Here is a 17,712-nt window from a genome sequence, read left to right as displayed (position 1 = left end):
AACAGAGAGATACGGTCATTTATTTGTTTCTGTATTTAAGCACATTATAGTGATGGATTCTGGTGGTAAAAACAGAGAATGCAAACCAACTATTTACTGCTGTGTTGACTGACACCTCCAACAACAGTATCCGATGGTCGCATCAAACGCCTACATCATAATATTTGACAACTTCGTGTGACAGCTATTTGTCAAACGCTATAAAATGTGTGCTGCGACAAGACAAGTTGAATTTGTCTCGCGATTAAAAAAAGTCCATAGAGTACAAAACCCCAGTTCCACAAACGTGTTCAGGCTGTTATCCACACCACGAGTCGAGGGGGAGATGTCCATTTGACAGGGAACAGATGATGGGAGAGAAGCGATGAGATTCTGTATTTCACTTCCTCTTCCTCCTCTTCAGGGCCTTCCACTCTCCCTCCTGAGTGGCCAAGCTGCCAAAGAGCTCCCTCACTTTCCTCTTTCTCTCTGAATCTCTGAAACACAAAACATGTAACAAGTTAGACACAGAAACTAACCTCCTGCTGTTGCAGAACCTTACTGGTTCGGACTCTAACATTGTGGGATGGATTCTGGACTTCCTCACTAACCGGACTCAGAGAGTGAGAGTGAATGAACATCTATCTATCCGGACTGTCCAGAACATCAACTGACTCCCCCCCCCCCCCCCCCCCCCCCCCCCGAGGCTGCGTCCTTTCTCCTCTCTTGTATATTATGTACACCGATGACTGTCGTAGTGACTTTGATAACCAGCACATTGTGAAGTTTGCTGACGACACGGTTATTGTGAGCCTGCTGAACAATAACTGAACAATGCTGAACAAACAACGCTGAAGTGTAGGGATGCACCGATACCCGATACCAGTATGGGTATCGGGTATCAACGCCACAGACCCCTGGCGTCTTTTACATGGGCTGCGGCACGAGGCAGTTGAGGCGCACTGAGGACAGTCCGCCTCGGTCGACAGTCCCACCGGGAGCAGGGAGCCCCGTCACGGTGCGGCGAGGTCCGGGCGGGGAGCGCTGTAAAGCTGCGGCCACGAGCCACCTTTGCCCCGAGCCTTTCCAAGCCGACCTAGAGCCGGTCGCGGCGCACCACCTCGTATGCGGGACTCCCCAGCCTGCCGTGTGTCGCTAACACCCTCCAGCTGGCTGTTAACGAGGGTCTTCGAAGTACTCGTATCGGCACTCTGTATTGGCGAGTACCCAAATGTAAGTAAAAAGTGGTATCGGTGCATCCCTAGTGAAGTGTCTCATGGTCCTGCTTTTAACTATGTTTTAAACGTGACAAAAACTAAGGACATGTGCATTGATTTCAGACGTCAACAACCAACTCCTGCAAACACTACAATTAATGGACAAGATGTTGAGATTGTTTAATTCTACAATTATTTGGGCCTCATAATTGAATATAAGTTGAACCTTTGAGAGGAATACAGATAATCTGAGTAAGAAGAGCCAGCAGCATCTCTTTTGTTTGATGAAGTTATAGCCAAGTTCCAGGTTGACAAATCCCTGATGACACTGTTTTATACATCTTTTTATATTTTATATCCCAGAACAGAAAAACTCATTAACGAGGGTTAAAATCAAAATCCGCAGCAAAATCATCGGCAATCAGCAGAAATGTCTGTCTGAGCTGTACAACAAACAGCTGATAAAGAAATCAGAATCCATCATTTCGGACAGTACCCGCCCCCTTTATTCAGAATTTATGCCCTCTGGTTTCCGCCTCAGACAACCATCAGTCAAAACTAACCGATATAAATTGTCTTTCATACCCTCGGCCATTTCACTGCTCAACTCTGTGAAGTACAGTTAGCATCAGCACTTCCACCCAGGCCTGTTCTTTACTTCTTTTCACTAACTAATATGGCAACTCTTTTAACATTTTTGTACTTCAAGGTTTCACCTTTTTTACCCCTGTATTTAAGTGTTTTTTTAGTATGTGTTGATGTATGTGTATATAATCTATGTGATGAGTTGTTGTTGGTGCTACTGCGGCAAAAACCAATTGCCCCTCTGGGATAAATAAAGGTCTTGAACCTGAACTTTTAGGTTCATTTCCACGTGGACGCTGTGTTTCATCCGTACCTGTTCATGACCTCGTTGAGCTTCTCTCTGGCGAGGAATCGCGTGTCCTTCCTGATCTCCCTCAGAGCGCCCTTGAACTCCTTCTTGTACTTGTGCTTCAGTCGCTCCTTCTCTCTCTCCTCTCTGGTGCTGCCACGTTTCTTTCCATAGTCCAACCTGACAAATATTAAAGAAGAAGTATTTCAAACAGATGCACTAACAGCAAAGTGTGCATGCTTTTACCTCAGCTTCTGCAATTCATTTAGACAAGACCACTTACACTTCAACAATCTTTGGTGTGAGCAGCTTCAGAGGAATCGGCTTCTTCTTCTCTAAAACCAGCCGACTGCGAGTCACTGGAGCGCTGCTGATGGTCTCCAGGATCTCACTGTGAAGCTCCTGCAACAAAACAACAAACATTAGAATTAATAAGATACTTTGAGAGAGAAAAAGAGAGATATTTTGCTGTATCAAAGCCTCTTTGGCACCGACCTGTAAAAGCTCTGGTAATGTTTGGGCTGAGAGATGTTTGGAAAGCAGCGTTCTGATTGGCTGGAAGATGCATGTGAAGGACACGAGGTCTTTGTAGAGCAGGCAGCACCGCTTCACCAGGTCCAGGCAAGTAGACAGACACATCAACCTGCAGAGAGGTTTACAGAAACATGGATGAACATATCAGTTTTACAGTTTGATATTTGCCTCATGATTATCAGCCTCTGTTCACCTGACCCGACTCCTCACTGTTACAATCTACTCTTACTGAGGTCCTTTCTGCCGGAGCAGCCAAAAATAAAATACCCCACTGAACCGCTATGTAAAGATGTGTATGTGTGTATGTTAGTATATGTGGGGATATATTTAGAGGCCCTAGAGCAGGGGTCAGCAACCTTTACTATCAAAAGAGCCATTTTAAGCAAAAAAAAAAAAAAAATCTGTCTGGAGCCATAAAACATTTGATCATTGTGATGAAGGTAACACAGCTTATAGTCTAAGTATATAGTATATAAGTCTAATGCAGTGAGGGCCAAAGAGCAAATGTACTACGGAGTATTAGGGCCACATTGAGGGATAAAACATCTGAGATTTACAGAATAAAGTCAGAACTTTACGAGATAAAAAGTCGTAATATTACAAGAATAAAGACAGTTTTCAATTTCAGATATCCACAATTGCATTTTTGAATTCTTACTAGGAAAAACTCACATTTCAGATATTTACAATCCAATTGTTACTAGTCATAACTTCAGTAAGCTATTTTGGCATATTATTATCTTTGTTTGTTTCTAGTCATTATTCTAATTTTAGAGATCTGATATTGCATTTTTACTAGTCAAAATGTATTTTGGATATTCAAAATGACATGGATATCTGGAACGGTTTTTCATTTGGGATATCTGAAATTAAAGTTATAACTAGTAACAACTGGGAGATTTATATTGCAGATATCCAGAATGTTCATTCTCGATATCGAAATTGTGGGCATTGCAAAAGGGTCATTTGTCCTAGGAAGAACGTCACTGTGGAAATTTGAAATTTCAAAAACTTCCTTTTGACTCGGAAGAATTGAATTACAGATATCTGCGAGATATAATCCAGTCTAGCTATTAAATGTTAAAACAGTTTGTAATATTCCGCTACTCTATCTAGTTATCTACAAGAACCGTTTTCTCTCTATTACTGCATGAGCTCAACGACGTTCTGTGTCCAAATACATGAAGTCATCCATACACATTTAGACACACTATGGCCTTCATGCAGTGTTCACTCCCTCTGACCTTTCCCTCCCCAGATGCTAGATCACTCTGGCAGTAATAACCACAGCACACACAGCTGCTGCTGGTGTGGTGCATGTGACACTGTTAAGGCCTGAAGGAACGCAGAAATTAGAACATGACCGGGAGCCCGGGTGTGAGGAGCAGCAGCGCTCTGTTCATAACAGCGATTATTACGTTATGATTTACAGAGTAGGTATTTAGGTTGCAGCAAGCAACTGTCTGAGTCATTAAGAATAAACATACTGGTGTGAATTTATTTTATTAATTTATTTTGATTATTATTTTTTTAATTCATTTTTGTAACAATTTAATTTTTTTTTCTGCTCCCTTATTTTTTTTAATACTTTTCAATTTACAGTTACTATCTGTTATTATACTATATTGGTTATTATTTTACTAATTTATTTTAATTATTATTGTTATTATTTTTTATAATATAATTTATTTTAATGTATTATAATCCTTATTATATTTTTTATTATGATTATTATTGTTGTTATTATTATTATTATTATTTTATTTTTCAATTTATAGTTACTATCTGTTATTATACTATAATGGTTATTATTTTATTTGTTATGGTTTACGTTGTTGTAGTCATTTTTCTAAAGGAAACATTAAAAAGCATGATTCAAAAATAATTTAAATACTGTATATATAATAAACAACTGCTACTTTCAAAATAAAAATGGATAAATTACAGACAAAAAATGCTTAATGATTTTGAATTTGTAATCTTTGTAACTGATATTAGATACATAGACGATTAAATCAGGGTTTGTTCCTTGTGACTAACAGGTTTATTTGTTTTTCTTTATAGAAAATAAAAGAAATTGAATTCATTTCTCTGCAACATAACCATAGCGTTTGAGTCCGGGTCAGAGTGGTTTTATGGCTTGTTATGAGTATTCATTTTTAGTTGAGCACAAATATAAATGTATATTCTCACAAACCGTGCACAATCATGGTCGGCTGAAGCCTGTTTACAAGCCTTGCTTTGTGCCCACACACCAGCTGCTGTGTGAAAACCACGCTGGCGACTCATCCCAGTGGATGTATCAGCTCTGAGCCACACAGTCTGTACAGGTAAACACAGTATGACGGCTCATCTTAGCTTTTCATATCCGTACATTAATGAAGACCCTCGTCAAACATTGATTCCTTATCATCAGCACCACATGACATTCAAATTTGTTTATAAAATGTTGTAAAGCAGCTGGTTCATCTATATGAGTGCATGTGTGTGTGCTTCCATTTGGGTATTTTTTGTTGTTGTAATATTTTTTTACTTATATAAAAGGTCATTAAATCAGTCTAACGTCATGTATTGCCGTTTAATTTTTTTGGTGGTCATATTGTGGTCTAAACTGAACACGAGAATCTGTGTGAAGACGAAATGTGTTCTCACACTTCCATCTCCCTCCCTCTCTTCCTCTCTTCCTACTGGGCCTATAATTGTCTCCAGACAAATGTTCACTCCTGTCATTACATGCTGTTGTTACATACTCTACTCTGAATGGCCAATTAAGGCATTCTGAGATCTGTGGCATCTGAATGCCACGTCTCTGGGGGGTCAGCTGTATATACATATATATATATAGCTTTAATTTAGAAATCATTTTGAAACAGTGGACAATAAAACCAGGGGCTGTAATTAAATTTAACAGCATTCTTTTTCTTCAAAATCTTTCTGATAAGCCTGGATAGGTTTACATTTCTTCTCAAAATTATTGTTACAATTACTCACATGCCCATATTACATTGAAAGATGTATTAAACGTGCAGTAGGTGGAATGTTTTTGGCATCATTGGGCAAAAATCCCATAACAACCTGTCAGCATATTGTAATTCAAGTGTTCTGAGAGATAACTAGACTTCTGCTCCTCCTCATGGTTCTGTTTTCAGGCTTTAGAAAATTGAGCCTGTGACGGGAGACTTTGACCAATCACAGGTCATTTCAGAGAGAGAGCGTTCCTATTGGCTGTGCTCTGGCTGGTGGGCGGTGCTTGGTATTTCCTCAACTTGATCTCAACATGGCTGCCGGGTCACAAACTTTCTAATTTTACAACTAAACAGTACAATACAAGATGATTCTGAAAACATGTGAGGAGAGAAATAGTCATTACAGTAACAGAATATTGATTCATATTTGATCAGCGCTGCCTAGTTTGACCGTTTGATCGGAGTTCGCGAATGATTGACTCGTGGCTCTCATAGACGGCAGCTGGACGGCAGACCTCAGATCAGCTCTTATGGCTTGTTTTCCTCCGGTCTGTGAAATCTTGCAGATGCCATTAGGAGCACCGGAGGTCACAAAAGGACACCGAGGCACATGATTTTTTTCAGATTACCTGTCTCATGTTCTACTGTCAGGATATAGTGACCGTTTTATAAAAATAACTTTTTTTGATCATATTTGTTCCATTTCTACCCACTGCAGCTTTAAGCTTGATTTATGCTTGCTGCATCCGCAAAGTTCGCAAGTGTCCGCATGGCCAAAATGACGTCATACCATCAGGCATGGCCCTTCCAGGTTTTCGCCAGTCCGCGAACATCCAAATTTTTCTAACTACGCAGACATGGATGGACGGACAAAAAGGAGAACTTTGAGGAGCTTTGAGAATGTCTGTTTGAGGTGAGTAATGATTCAAACATCACTCATAAGCAAAATGACTTGACGAGCTGTTAAAGGTGCTAAATGCGAGACAGGGAGTATTTCTATTGCCTCCACACGGCTCTCAACATGGCGGCAGCGGCAGAGCCGGCGGCTCACAGTCAACAGTGCTCAAAGAGCTAACGGCGTGCTTTTCTATGTTGTAGTAGCAAATTGTAAAATAGATTATCTATTATTAAAGTCAACAACGATAGAAATACCATCAAATGAGTCAAACGAATGGTTTAGAGGTTTGACCGGCTTCTCTCCCTTCAGGTGTACTCCCTCCTCCCCTCCTACCTGTGGTGATCTCTGTCGAGGTCACTTCTGAGTTCCATGTGTTGGGTCACAGACAGTGGAAGGCTTTTCTTGCTCCAGCTCCTGCAGGACTCGAAGTCTGACAACACCAGCAGATCACTGCACTTCCCTGATGGCCTAAAGGGCGGCACCACAGTGTAACCTGCAACACAACATCAAACTCTGTGTCACCTTTACGAATGCTGGTACCAAAGACGCGTGATAGATTTCTGGAAAATGTGTTGTTAATCATTTGAGTGTGCAGCCACCTAGAGAGGTCTTATCCTGCACGGCCAGATGCAGCGTTCCGGTCAGGAAGTTGATGAGCTCAGGCAGGAAGCGCTTCGAAAAGGAGACGTACTCCACCGCCAGACAGCACAGCACTAAACCTGACGTCACGTCCTGTAACGACCTCACCGGACACTAAGGATGTATAAACACACAGGTATGATCGTGGCATTAGTGCTGAAAACTAAACAGCCTTTCATCATGCATTGATTTGATACCATTTAAGGAGGAGATTCACTTCAACATTAAACACTGAGTGTTTCAGCTGCAGCAGTGGAAAGAAAACAACAGTGGTGGCTTTAAACAGCTGTTGTGACCTGGAAAACTCATAATGAATCATTGAAAATGTTTGAGGTGTATATATGGAAAGCCTTTTCCACACAAATCAACACAAAAAAAATGATGAGAGGAGGAGGGCTGGATTCAAACAGAATGAGAAATGGTGAAATCCCATTAGAGGCAGGAAGGCGAGAACAGTACTCTAACGACACAGACAATAGCAATCCCATTGAACACTGTGTGTACCTTAGTGAGAGCCTGGCTGATGTAAAGCAGAGCTGGAGTGGTAACTGGGTGTCTGAAGTCTGAAGTAGGAAACAGCAGGGCTGTCACCTTCAGGTAGATGAGCTGGAAACACAAAAACAAACAGCTGCATTTGTCATAAACAGAGGAGAGAATGAGGAACAAATCATTTGATACCAAGAGAAAGGGCATCACTTCACCTTCTTTATTATTATTTCATCTGTATTTTTATTTACAGTTAATATTCTCCTTGAAAGACACAAGAATCGAACATCGATCAAAGATAAATCAGACCAAGAGGACGTAACGTTTCAAGCTGAGGTTAGAATGGATATACAAGAATCTGGGGAAGTACTGGATGTAAATGAGTCGCCATTACCGCGGTGGCGTCTCCCTACAACACGTGCCCGTTTGAATGCAAGCTGTCCTGATAATTGTACAATTTTCTACTTTTACCTTTACTTTCTATGTAACGTTACTTTCTAGGAGATCAGGAAGAACCTGAGCAGTTCTCAGCTGCCTAACGTCAGCCTGACACGGTGAAACAAATAACGTCGGCTAAGTTAACAACGACGTCTACCGTTAGTGGGCTAAAGGCACTGTCTAGGGGAGGCGGTGGCTCCACAGAATAAATCAACTCAATCAAACAACTGTGGCGCTATTGTGAAATATAACGTTAGTTGCTGTAACTAAAACATCATTCGGTCTGTATCACATACAAAGTGCTAACGGTGTTGACTGGTGACTCTCAGACGAACGGGTCGTGGTTGCTCGTAGTGACGGCAGCTGTGTCCTCGTGAAAGCCTTCCATTTTACTTTTGTACTTTTTTTAAATACATACTCATCTGTGTTTATCATCTAAGATGATACACTTTTTTTAGAACTGCTTTTAATGTGTGATTATGTGTTTTATATATTATCTTGTTTTTATTTATGATCATTTTAACTGTGTAAAGTTTCTTTGAGTTTCTTGAAAAGCGCTGTATAAATAAAATGTATTATTATTATAATTATTATTTTTATGACAACCATTCATGTAAGTTACAACAATCAACCCTGTGCGCTTTCGGCTGAAAGCCCCCAGTCAGTGCTGTTAGCAAACAGTAGAGTCACTATGACTTGCCATCGCAGTAATGGCGGTGGCGCTAGATGGTGGAACACACAAAGCGGTCGCCGGATTTTGTCTATAGGACAGTCAAGTGACATTTAAAACCTCTAAAAATCTCAATCCACCCTGATGGAACATACAGTATTCACAGCAAATAACCCATACCATGTCCAGTGCTGGGAAAGGAACATGTCCTTTGACCTCAAGAGCCTCCTCCGTGCTATGACCGACGTCTCCGAGGATGCTCTGCATCGCCTTACGGGCGGCTTCCGGAAACATCTGACACAAAGTGTACAGCTCTCTACAGAAAGAGAGAGAGAGAGAGAGAGAAGAGAGAGAAACAACAATGCAGGAATGATCAGATACATTTCGTTTCGAGGAAGAAATATTTGAATCGAGAGGCAAACTTGAGGCACTTTTTGAACTCACGGTATGAGTTTATCTACGGTGGTGAGTTCAGGTGGACTCCTGCTGGCCAGTTCTCCGACGTACTCCAACAGAAAGCCAAACAGTTTCTGAGACAAACAGAGATAACGCTGTTAGTTCAAACGGCACTGAACGCAACCTAAAACTGGCTACAGACACTCATTTAGCCTCCTGCTCTGTATCGTACCTGCAGTTTGAGCTTATTGCCTACAGCCAAACTAGCGTGGTTGCTTTTCTGAGTCCTGGCCACGATGAGGCGCTGGTTGTCGGGGGTGTGGCCGTGGAGCAAAGCTTTCAGGTCGCTGTAGCTCTCTGGAGCTACGAAAGGAAGAAGATACGCAGAATATAAGTGAAACAGGTTATTAAGACGGGAGAATGGTGATGATACTCATCTCGGCAAAGTCTCAGATGAACCAAAGTCAACCCCGATAGAAAAGACAAGTTAAGAAATGTACCTAAAAATTAAAGTTTCTTTTTTTCTTTCTTTTGTAAAATCAAATCGAGGTGGGATTTTAGGCAGTTTTGGTCATTTGTTTGTGTGTGTAGTTACCAATAAATGTGTATGGGAGCTCTGCTTTAGCTGCCTCCTGCTGGGCCTTCGCCTCCTCTTCACTCAGACTCGGTTTGGCACTGCTCTCTTCATCCTCCTGTTTTCCCTCCTCATCCCCACTTTCTTGCTCTGACTCCAGGTCAGAGTGACCATCTTCTTCTTCTTCTTCTTCTTCTTCTTCTTCTTCTTCTTCACTACTGCCCTCCTCCTCCTCTTCATCTCCATCTCCATCTTCCTCCTCTGCCTCTGATTCCTCCTCCTCTCCACTCTCTCCCTCTTCTTCATCTTCATCTTTATCTCCGTCAGACTCCTCTCCAATGTTCCATTTTCCGTCCTGGACACACAGAAGAAATGCCAATTAAGCACGTTCTGTATTAATATAATACAGTAAATCAACAAAAAGAATATTCCAGAAATGAACCAGTTCTTAATACATAAACCCTTCGTATTGCTCTCACCTGATAAGACAGGGTCTTCTGGTCGTCCTTATCCAGGATGAAGCCGTCGTTGAGGTCATCAGCAGACATGTGAATTTGACTCTGTGAACTCTCCCTAACTTCATCTCCCATCATCCTCCTCAGACGGTCAGCCTGGGGGAAAAACAGAGTATGTTGATAATGACGAGAAGTTGTTGGCATTGAGGTGAAAGTATTCAGCTACCCTCTGCGCTGTGAACATACCTCTAGTTTCTGCAGCTTCTCCCTCTCCTCCCTGGCGAGCTCCTCCGGGGTTTTCAGCTTCTCCGAGGGCGCAGCCTTCATCTCGAAGACCAGCTCTCTGACCATCATGTCATACTGCTCCAGCTGGAAGCAGAGAGAGAGAGAGAGAGAGAGAGAGAGAACCACTGCTGAATGAAAGCACACAGCGGGGGGGAACAACCTTTAGTTCAGTGATTGGTGGGATCCTACCTTGGGCTTCTCCTCCTCAGGACGTTCACCTTTGGGTATCTTTGTCACCATCAGAGACTGAATGCTCTTCCACTCCTGATCCAGCTTCTCAGTCAGCTCCTGTGACTCCTCTTTCTGCACCTGACGTTCCCGCTGGAAAAGTAAAACACAAAAATTAAGAAAACTCAGAAGTTAATCATCTGGACCACAATCAACCCGTAAAAAAGCCAACATCCTTACAGGATAAGGCTGCCAATATTTTTGTTATTTAGTTATCTTGTGAAATATAACGTTAGTTGCTCTCACTAAGGCAAACTAATGACCACAAAGAAAACATCATTGGGTCTGTATCACATACGAAGTGTCTGCTAACGGCGTTGACTGGTGACTCTCGGCCGAACGTGTCGTGGTTGCTCGTAGTGACGGCAGCCGTGTCCTCGTAAAAGCCTTCCATTTTACTTTAATCGATTTTAAATACATACTCATCTGTGTATATTGGTGTTTAACAGGGTGAGTGTGGAACCAAATGAATCAACAGGATTGTGTAACTGGCTCACCTTCTCCTGCTTGGACTTCTGGATGAGCTCTTCAATCAGCTCCTGTCTGGACTTAGCCCTGTGGCTTCCTTCCCCCTCCTCCTGCTCTCCTGATGTTCTCCTTCTGAGGAGGCCCCCTCCTCCTCCAAAGTGGGAGGCCGTAAGCTCAGCTAGATGAGAAAGAGGTATAGCGTCACCATACAGTTGGGTTTTCCACCAAAAGTTCCCAGCACTTTTAGTCCCAGGAACTACTTTTCAAGGAACTAAAAGGTTCCTTCAGCCCACTGTTGTCTGAGTTTCCACAGAGGTCGAAAGTTCCGGTGCTTTCAGAAAGTACAACCAACCCCCCCCCCCCAACAGCTTTGTTGAATACTCGATTCTGATTGGTCAATCACGGCGTTCTACGGTCTGTTATTTCCTTATAGCAGACCGTTGCTATGTATAACAGACCGTTGCTATGGATGCAGTTCTGATGTCGGACTCTGGAGGACCGTTTTTGTGTCACATTATTGATTTCTTCAGTAAGTGGCCGTGTAATAAGCGGGATAATGTACAGCTAGCGGCTCATTGTTGTGAAATCAACCCCTTCAGGGCGATGAGAGACCCCTCCGCTTCGCCCTGTCGGAGTTTATTTCACAACAATGACCGACTCGCTGTACATTATCCCTTACTTAACTTTCCGTTCATTTGGTGTTTGGACAACAGCAGCACTCACCTGATAAAAGACCCCTCTCCTCTGTTTCATCATCGCTATTCACAATGTCGTTGAATTTCTCCATTTCAGCCAGCGACTGGCCGTAATGAGTCAGCTCCTCCTCCTCGTTCAGATTGAACATGTCCTTCTTATCGTGGGCACGCTGGATGGTAAAGCACAGTTTTGTATACACACTGAGATTTGTTGACATTTTTGAGTAACAAATGATTCATGTAAAATTCCAGAAGGTCTTAGATAGTGATATTAGTAAATCAGTTTTCATATCTGTCTGAATGCTAGGTTTATTGAGTTGAAAGGTGACCTCTATCTCATGACCTGATGTCCAGTGCGTCCTAATACAAATCATTACATCACTGACCTGTCTCTCCATCGCGAACCTCTTCAGGATTTTGTCTTCTGGTGCCATCTTGGTGTCGTACTCCCCAAAGCGTCTGTCAACGAATTTGCTGGACTTGCCCTTCTGTTTGTATTCCTTCAGGAGGGTTTCTTTTCTCTAACAGATCAAAAATCAAAAATAGAATATGATGTATGTCCACTCAGGAAAACACAAACACACACAAAGCTCCAACACGCTACAAAAACATGAATTCTTTACTAGAGTTACAGATTTGTTCCCTCTGAGTTGTGTCAATGTTTCACTGATCGATATAAAGTAAGATTTAACAAAGTGTGCAGATTCTACTTTTATCCTCACTTTAACTTCTTCTTAGTTCTGTTCATGTTCTTACAACATTCTCAGTCTCTCCTGCAGAGAATCCCTCCCTCAGCATGATACTGTGAGCACCAGGCTTCACAGCACAGATAGTGTTAAACGGATGAAGAGCTGTGACCCACTTCTGCCAGATACACAGTACAATCTTTTATTTTTTATTTCATCAGACGACAGAATCTTTTGTGTTTCATTCCGCCGTCCTTTTCTTTATTCTGCTGTATGTACATTTTCCACTTCTGCTGTACTACTATGTCTACTTCAATGTTCAGTGATCCAAAATCATCGATGCGAAGTGAATACATAACGTCATCTTTAAGACAGACCTTTATTTTTTATTCTTTTTATTAAAAAAAGAATAGATTGTTTTTCCATTTTAAATGTCTGGAGGTGCCCAGTAATAAAATTGTCAAATCATATTTTAGTTTTTTTTTTGTGAGTTGATATAAACGGAACTGATTGTGTTAAATGAGCAAACGATATCATCTCATATCGATCGCATGCCCCTGAATTGAATCAAATCGTATCGTGGCAGACTGATGATATCAGCAAATGTTGTATTGTTGTCCAAAGAATCGACATAATATCATATCGTGATGAAACCTGTGATATAGACCCCTAATGGCTTCTATTTGCAGCAGCAGTTTCCTGTGTGTTTTGTCAAAGAACCAGACATCATTTTCACAAAACATCCTAAGGTTAATAAGTAGCTGCTGACGGGCCGAAATAGGGGGAACTCATAAAAGGGGGCGAGTCACTCTTCAGTCTAGGACTCCAGCGTTTTCGGTCTAACAGTGATTCACAATGTGCACCTCATCACTTCAGCCTTTTGTAAAATTACAGATTATGAACTTTCGAAAACACGATTTAATGACAGTTGAGTTCATAAGGATGATAACCTCATGACCGATGAGACTGTCGTACAGTAAAGGACGGAGGTTGTTGTATTCTGTACAGAATGTAAAGCCCCCTGAGGCTAATTTGTGATATTGGGCTATACAAATAAAATTGATTTGACAAACCAAAAATGTGCACCTCAGGCGCTGCTTAGTTCATAAAGCGTAAATTAAATAATCACCAACTGCAATAAATACATAAATAAAGTTGATTTCATTGCAATAACTGGATTTAAACTGGTAATATATGTAGAATAACTACATCATCAAAAGATGAAGATTTGTTGGGTCCACTGGAACGTGTTACGGTACTAACATGTAGATTGTATTTGATATTATCTATTAAACAAATCAATATTTTACTTTGCTTTATGTATGAAATCTGTCCATATATAGAATGAACACAAATCATTTGTGACTGAAATATATTTCTCTAGTATAATGTGCCCCTGTGTATTGATGAATTTGTTATTTCACATTCACTTACGCAACCTGTTCTCCTGTTAACCAATCACTGTAGACATAGTGAGTCAATTCATCCAACAACGTCACCATATTGTCATTTTGATTAAAAATATAAAGTTGTACTATTTGCGCTGAAAAGCAGCAAATGTTTAAAGAGCCCATTATGATCCTTTTATATGACCTTATGAGAGATTGTTATAAGGTTGCCTATGAGTGCACTAGCACGCAGAGTCAACAGGTCCATTTCATGATATCGGTCACCATCAACGGCACAGCGGTGGAGAGGGTGGACACCTTTAAATACCTGGGTGTCAACATCCATAAGGACTTGACATGGGCCCCCCACACCACCGCTGTAGTCAGGAAGGCCCAGCAGAGACTGGACGCTCTGAGGCGACTCAAGACTTTTAGACTGAAAGCACAAATCCTCAGGGACTTCTAATGGGGCCCCATAGAGAGCCCCCTGACAGGCTGCTTCACCACCTGGTACGGCAACTGCACCAACGTGGACCGTAAGGCGCTGGGAAGGGTGGTGCGCTCGGCCCAACAAATCACCGGGTGCGAGCTGCCCAGCCTGCAGGAGCTTTACACCCAGCGGTGCCTCAGGAAGTCCCTGAGGGTCATTAAGGACACCACACCCCCAAAACAGCCTGTTCTCCCTCCTGCCCTCTGGTAGAAGATACAGGACCCCCAGGACTCTCACCAGCAGACTGAGGAACAGTTGTTTCCCCCAGGCCTTCAGACTCTTGAATAGATAATTCATACGACACCTTCTCACACAATAATATATCTTATACTGTATATGTTCTTAATATATATGTTCTTAATACGCCTGTATATATTCTATACATGCCCTTGTACAAAGTATTTCCTTTTATAATTGAAATATAACTTATTATTTCAATGGAGCTCCTCAGCAAAAGGTATTTCACACGATTGCACCTATATAACCGGCGTGACAATAAACATCTTGAATCTTGAATGTGGCTGAATTGTTCTGTTATTACTTGCAGAGGGAGAAGTTGGTGCTGGTCAGTCAGGGAAGAAAGTAACAACCTGAGATTTGGTCTTACCTTATTAATGGCTTTGGATCGAGACACACCAGGGAGACCCACATCATGCTTGCTCTTCCTCCCCAGAATATCAAACTTCTTCCTGTTGATCTTCACCTCAAAGGGGTTGTTCTTGATCTCAGTGGAGGTCTTGGTTTTGCGGACCTTGTCGGCCAGGCTCTTCTTCATCGGTGTCTTCTTCCCCATCTGTAGTTAACACAGTGGACTGATTGAGCTAAACAACACAGACTCTGATCATCTGGCTACCTCCACCTCAGAGACTCAGTGAGTCTTTGAAGGTTAACATTGACGTAAATGAGTGACTTTAATATACTCATGGAAGCCAAGGTATAACATGCAATAAAAACGATGCTTATATGACTTTAGGCAAACAGTGGAGCAGCTTTATAGCCAGCTAGCTTCACTGTGAGCCGTCAGCAGGATGTAAACACACTGACATGCTTACACATGCTAACACATGCTAACACCATGCTAACACACAGAGGAAGAGTTTACCTTCAGGCCGCGTCGAGTTATTGAATCCAGGCGGAAGAAAACATGAGACACTAAAGCTCTGACAACTCTCAATCTAATAAATAACACTTTAATGTTTTACTATCCACGTTGTTTCACTGGTTCTCATCTCCAGCGTGCACCAGTCTGAGGTCAAAGGTGAAGACAAAGAAGCTGACAGGAGCTACTTCCGGTGTGAGATTCCCTCACAGCGCCCCTAGCGGTCACAAGAAACCCCTCCTTCAAAATAAGGGCACAGGTTACACAGAAAACAGGTTTAATATGAGGAGTTTACAACAATCGCCAGCACAAATATATGATAACTAATTTTAATAGCTTATCCCACAAGTAAGATCAAACATAACTATAGGTTTTATTATACAAAGCCTATCTGCAGAAACTGCAATGCTCAGTGGTGTCAGTCGGTTCACTTTGGTCCAGACTGATATGATGCAGTATCTCCTCATTAGAATCACTCACATAGCGAAAAGATAAACAAAAAGCAGTGCCAAAAAAAAAAGGACAACAGAAAGAAACAAATGAAACATATAATTAAAAAAAAGAGAATCACGCAGAAGTATGACAATAAATAACTTTGGAGATTCATTGTTTTCATAGCTTTTTTGTTTTGGGAGGAAGAAATCATTGACACATCTTGCATGTCCTTCATAAAAATAAAGAAATTAAGCTGTTTTTTGTTTTTTTGTGTGTGTAAATTAACATTTGTGAATCTGGAATTTGGCGAGAATTAAAATGAGATTAATAAGGAAAAATGCATTACTGTCTTTGCCACTGTAATCATAACAACCAAATATAATATTTCTATAGTAAAATGCAAAATCTGAGAAAATGTTGCTGATGTGAGCATTTAGCTCCAGTACAGCTTCACAGAGCCGCTAACAGGAGACCACTGGGCCTCAGTAGGCCCAGTGGTCAAGGTAATATCACACCAGGCCCTGAAAAACAGGTCAAATAATAGTATATCAAATGTATGGATACAAATATTGTAATGTATTTGATGATCAATTTTTGATTCATTTTAATCCCTGTTTTATTTTCAATTTTCTGTCCTTTATATTTTGAGCCGCTTTTGTTTGTTTTACTGACTGTTTTCCTCTGTGTGCCAATATTGTGTGAGTATACTCATGATATACATGTATCCATTGTTCGTACAATGTAAAACACATTACTATATGCATACACATTGCTGGTAATCAGTTAATTAAAAGTTGACCATAAAATTCTTTTACTATTTTTGACACCTTTATCATCTACTGAAGCAGAATGATCCATCCTGAACCTGAACAAATACTTCTAATATTGACTCATATATGACTGATAAAGGAGGTAGCTTACTGTATATTTCTACATTATTTGCAATGAGATTTTACATAAATGACTCCAATCACACAATACTGATTTTCAATGTAGTGTGTTTTTTATTCATGGCTGTAAAAGAGGCAGAACCATGAGAAAAGAGAGGTGGAAGTGTTCAGTCTGTAGATGGTGGAATGATGAGACACGTTTAGATTGGAAGTAGTTCAGACAGATAATACAAATCAGCATAGCTGCAGGATTAAAAGAAAACAATCTATGGTTGACTCAAATGAAAACCATGACTACAAAGAGTATTGTTATCAGCACACTAAAACTAAAATAAAATATAACTCAAATAAAAAGGGTATTACAGTCATTTAAAGGACAGTACACGCTCTAAGCACTCTACACATGCAGTCCTTCAGTTTCTCAGCTTGTATGCATTGATGTAGATTCACCATCTGTTGTGGACACAGGTGTGTAAAGAGTCTCAGATTTGGTGAAGCGTCCTGTTAAATTTCAGAGTTAGTAAGAAGATGAGGACTGACCCTTCACTAAAACAGGATGAATCAACACACGTTAGCAATGCATGGACTATTAATGCTCTGCAACGTTAAAGGGGAACTACGTTTTCCAAATTCAGACTTCCAACTACATTTACAAAAAATTATATCGGTTATTCCTGTCTTAGACAGTCCAAAAAATATTAATAAACATGAACAACTCTCTCCCAAATCCCCAAACCATAGTGCTAAAACTCAAACTTGTGATGTCATAGGGTATACAGTCTGCAGCCGATTAGAGTGTTGTCAGGCTATTAAATAGGCGTTATCAGTAGCTATAAGCACCATAGATGTGGGTCAGTAGGGGCATGCTACACCCACTAGTAGGTTTAATCATCCATTTACATAGTAGATCACCGAAAGAAGG

General features: G+C 41.1%; 1 protein-coding gene across 2 annotated transcripts; it reads right to left on the bottom strand.

Moving 5' to 3' along the window:
• nop14 (NOP14 nucleolar protein homolog (yeast)) lies at window positions 1–15,681 on the bottom strand. Of its 2 annotated transcripts, XM_037752071.1 has the most exons (19): window positions 15,469–15,681; window positions 14,974–15,159; window positions 12,189–12,323; window positions 11,831–11,972; window positions 11,137–11,285; window positions 10,601–10,732; window positions 10,373–10,495; window positions 10,151–10,282; window positions 9,693–10,026; window positions 9,330–9,460; window positions 9,146–9,231; window positions 8,882–9,017; window positions 7,612–7,713; window positions 7,068–7,221; window positions 6,802–6,961; window positions 2,566–2,713; window positions 2,354–2,472; window positions 2,095–2,250; window positions 380–476 (listed from the first exon to the last, which is right to left on the bottom strand). In XM_037752071.1, exons 2-19 carry the CDS (start codon window positions 15,157–15,159, stop codon window positions 380–382), a joined length of 2,622 nt encoding a protein of 873 aa, XP_037607999.1. In that variant the 5' UTR covers window positions 15,469–15,681. The 2 variants fall into 2 exon arrangements, with proteins under 2 accessions (XP_037607998.1, XP_037607999.1); XM_037752070.1 differs by lacking the exon at window positions 15,469–15,681 and having other exon boundaries at window positions 1–476.
• Between the last annotated feature and the right edge of the window lie 2,031 nt (window positions 15,682–17,712).

The sequence above is a fragment of the Sebastes umbrosus genome, chromosome 19 (assembly GCF_015220745.1).
Source record: "Sebastes umbrosus isolate fSebUmb1 chromosome 19, fSebUmb1.pri, whole genome shotgun sequence".
Classification (NCBI taxonomy): domain Eukaryota; kingdom Metazoa; phylum Chordata; class Actinopteri; order Perciformes; family Sebastidae; genus Sebastes; species Sebastes umbrosus.
This window is presented reverse-complemented; position numbering and strand designations above follow the sequence as displayed.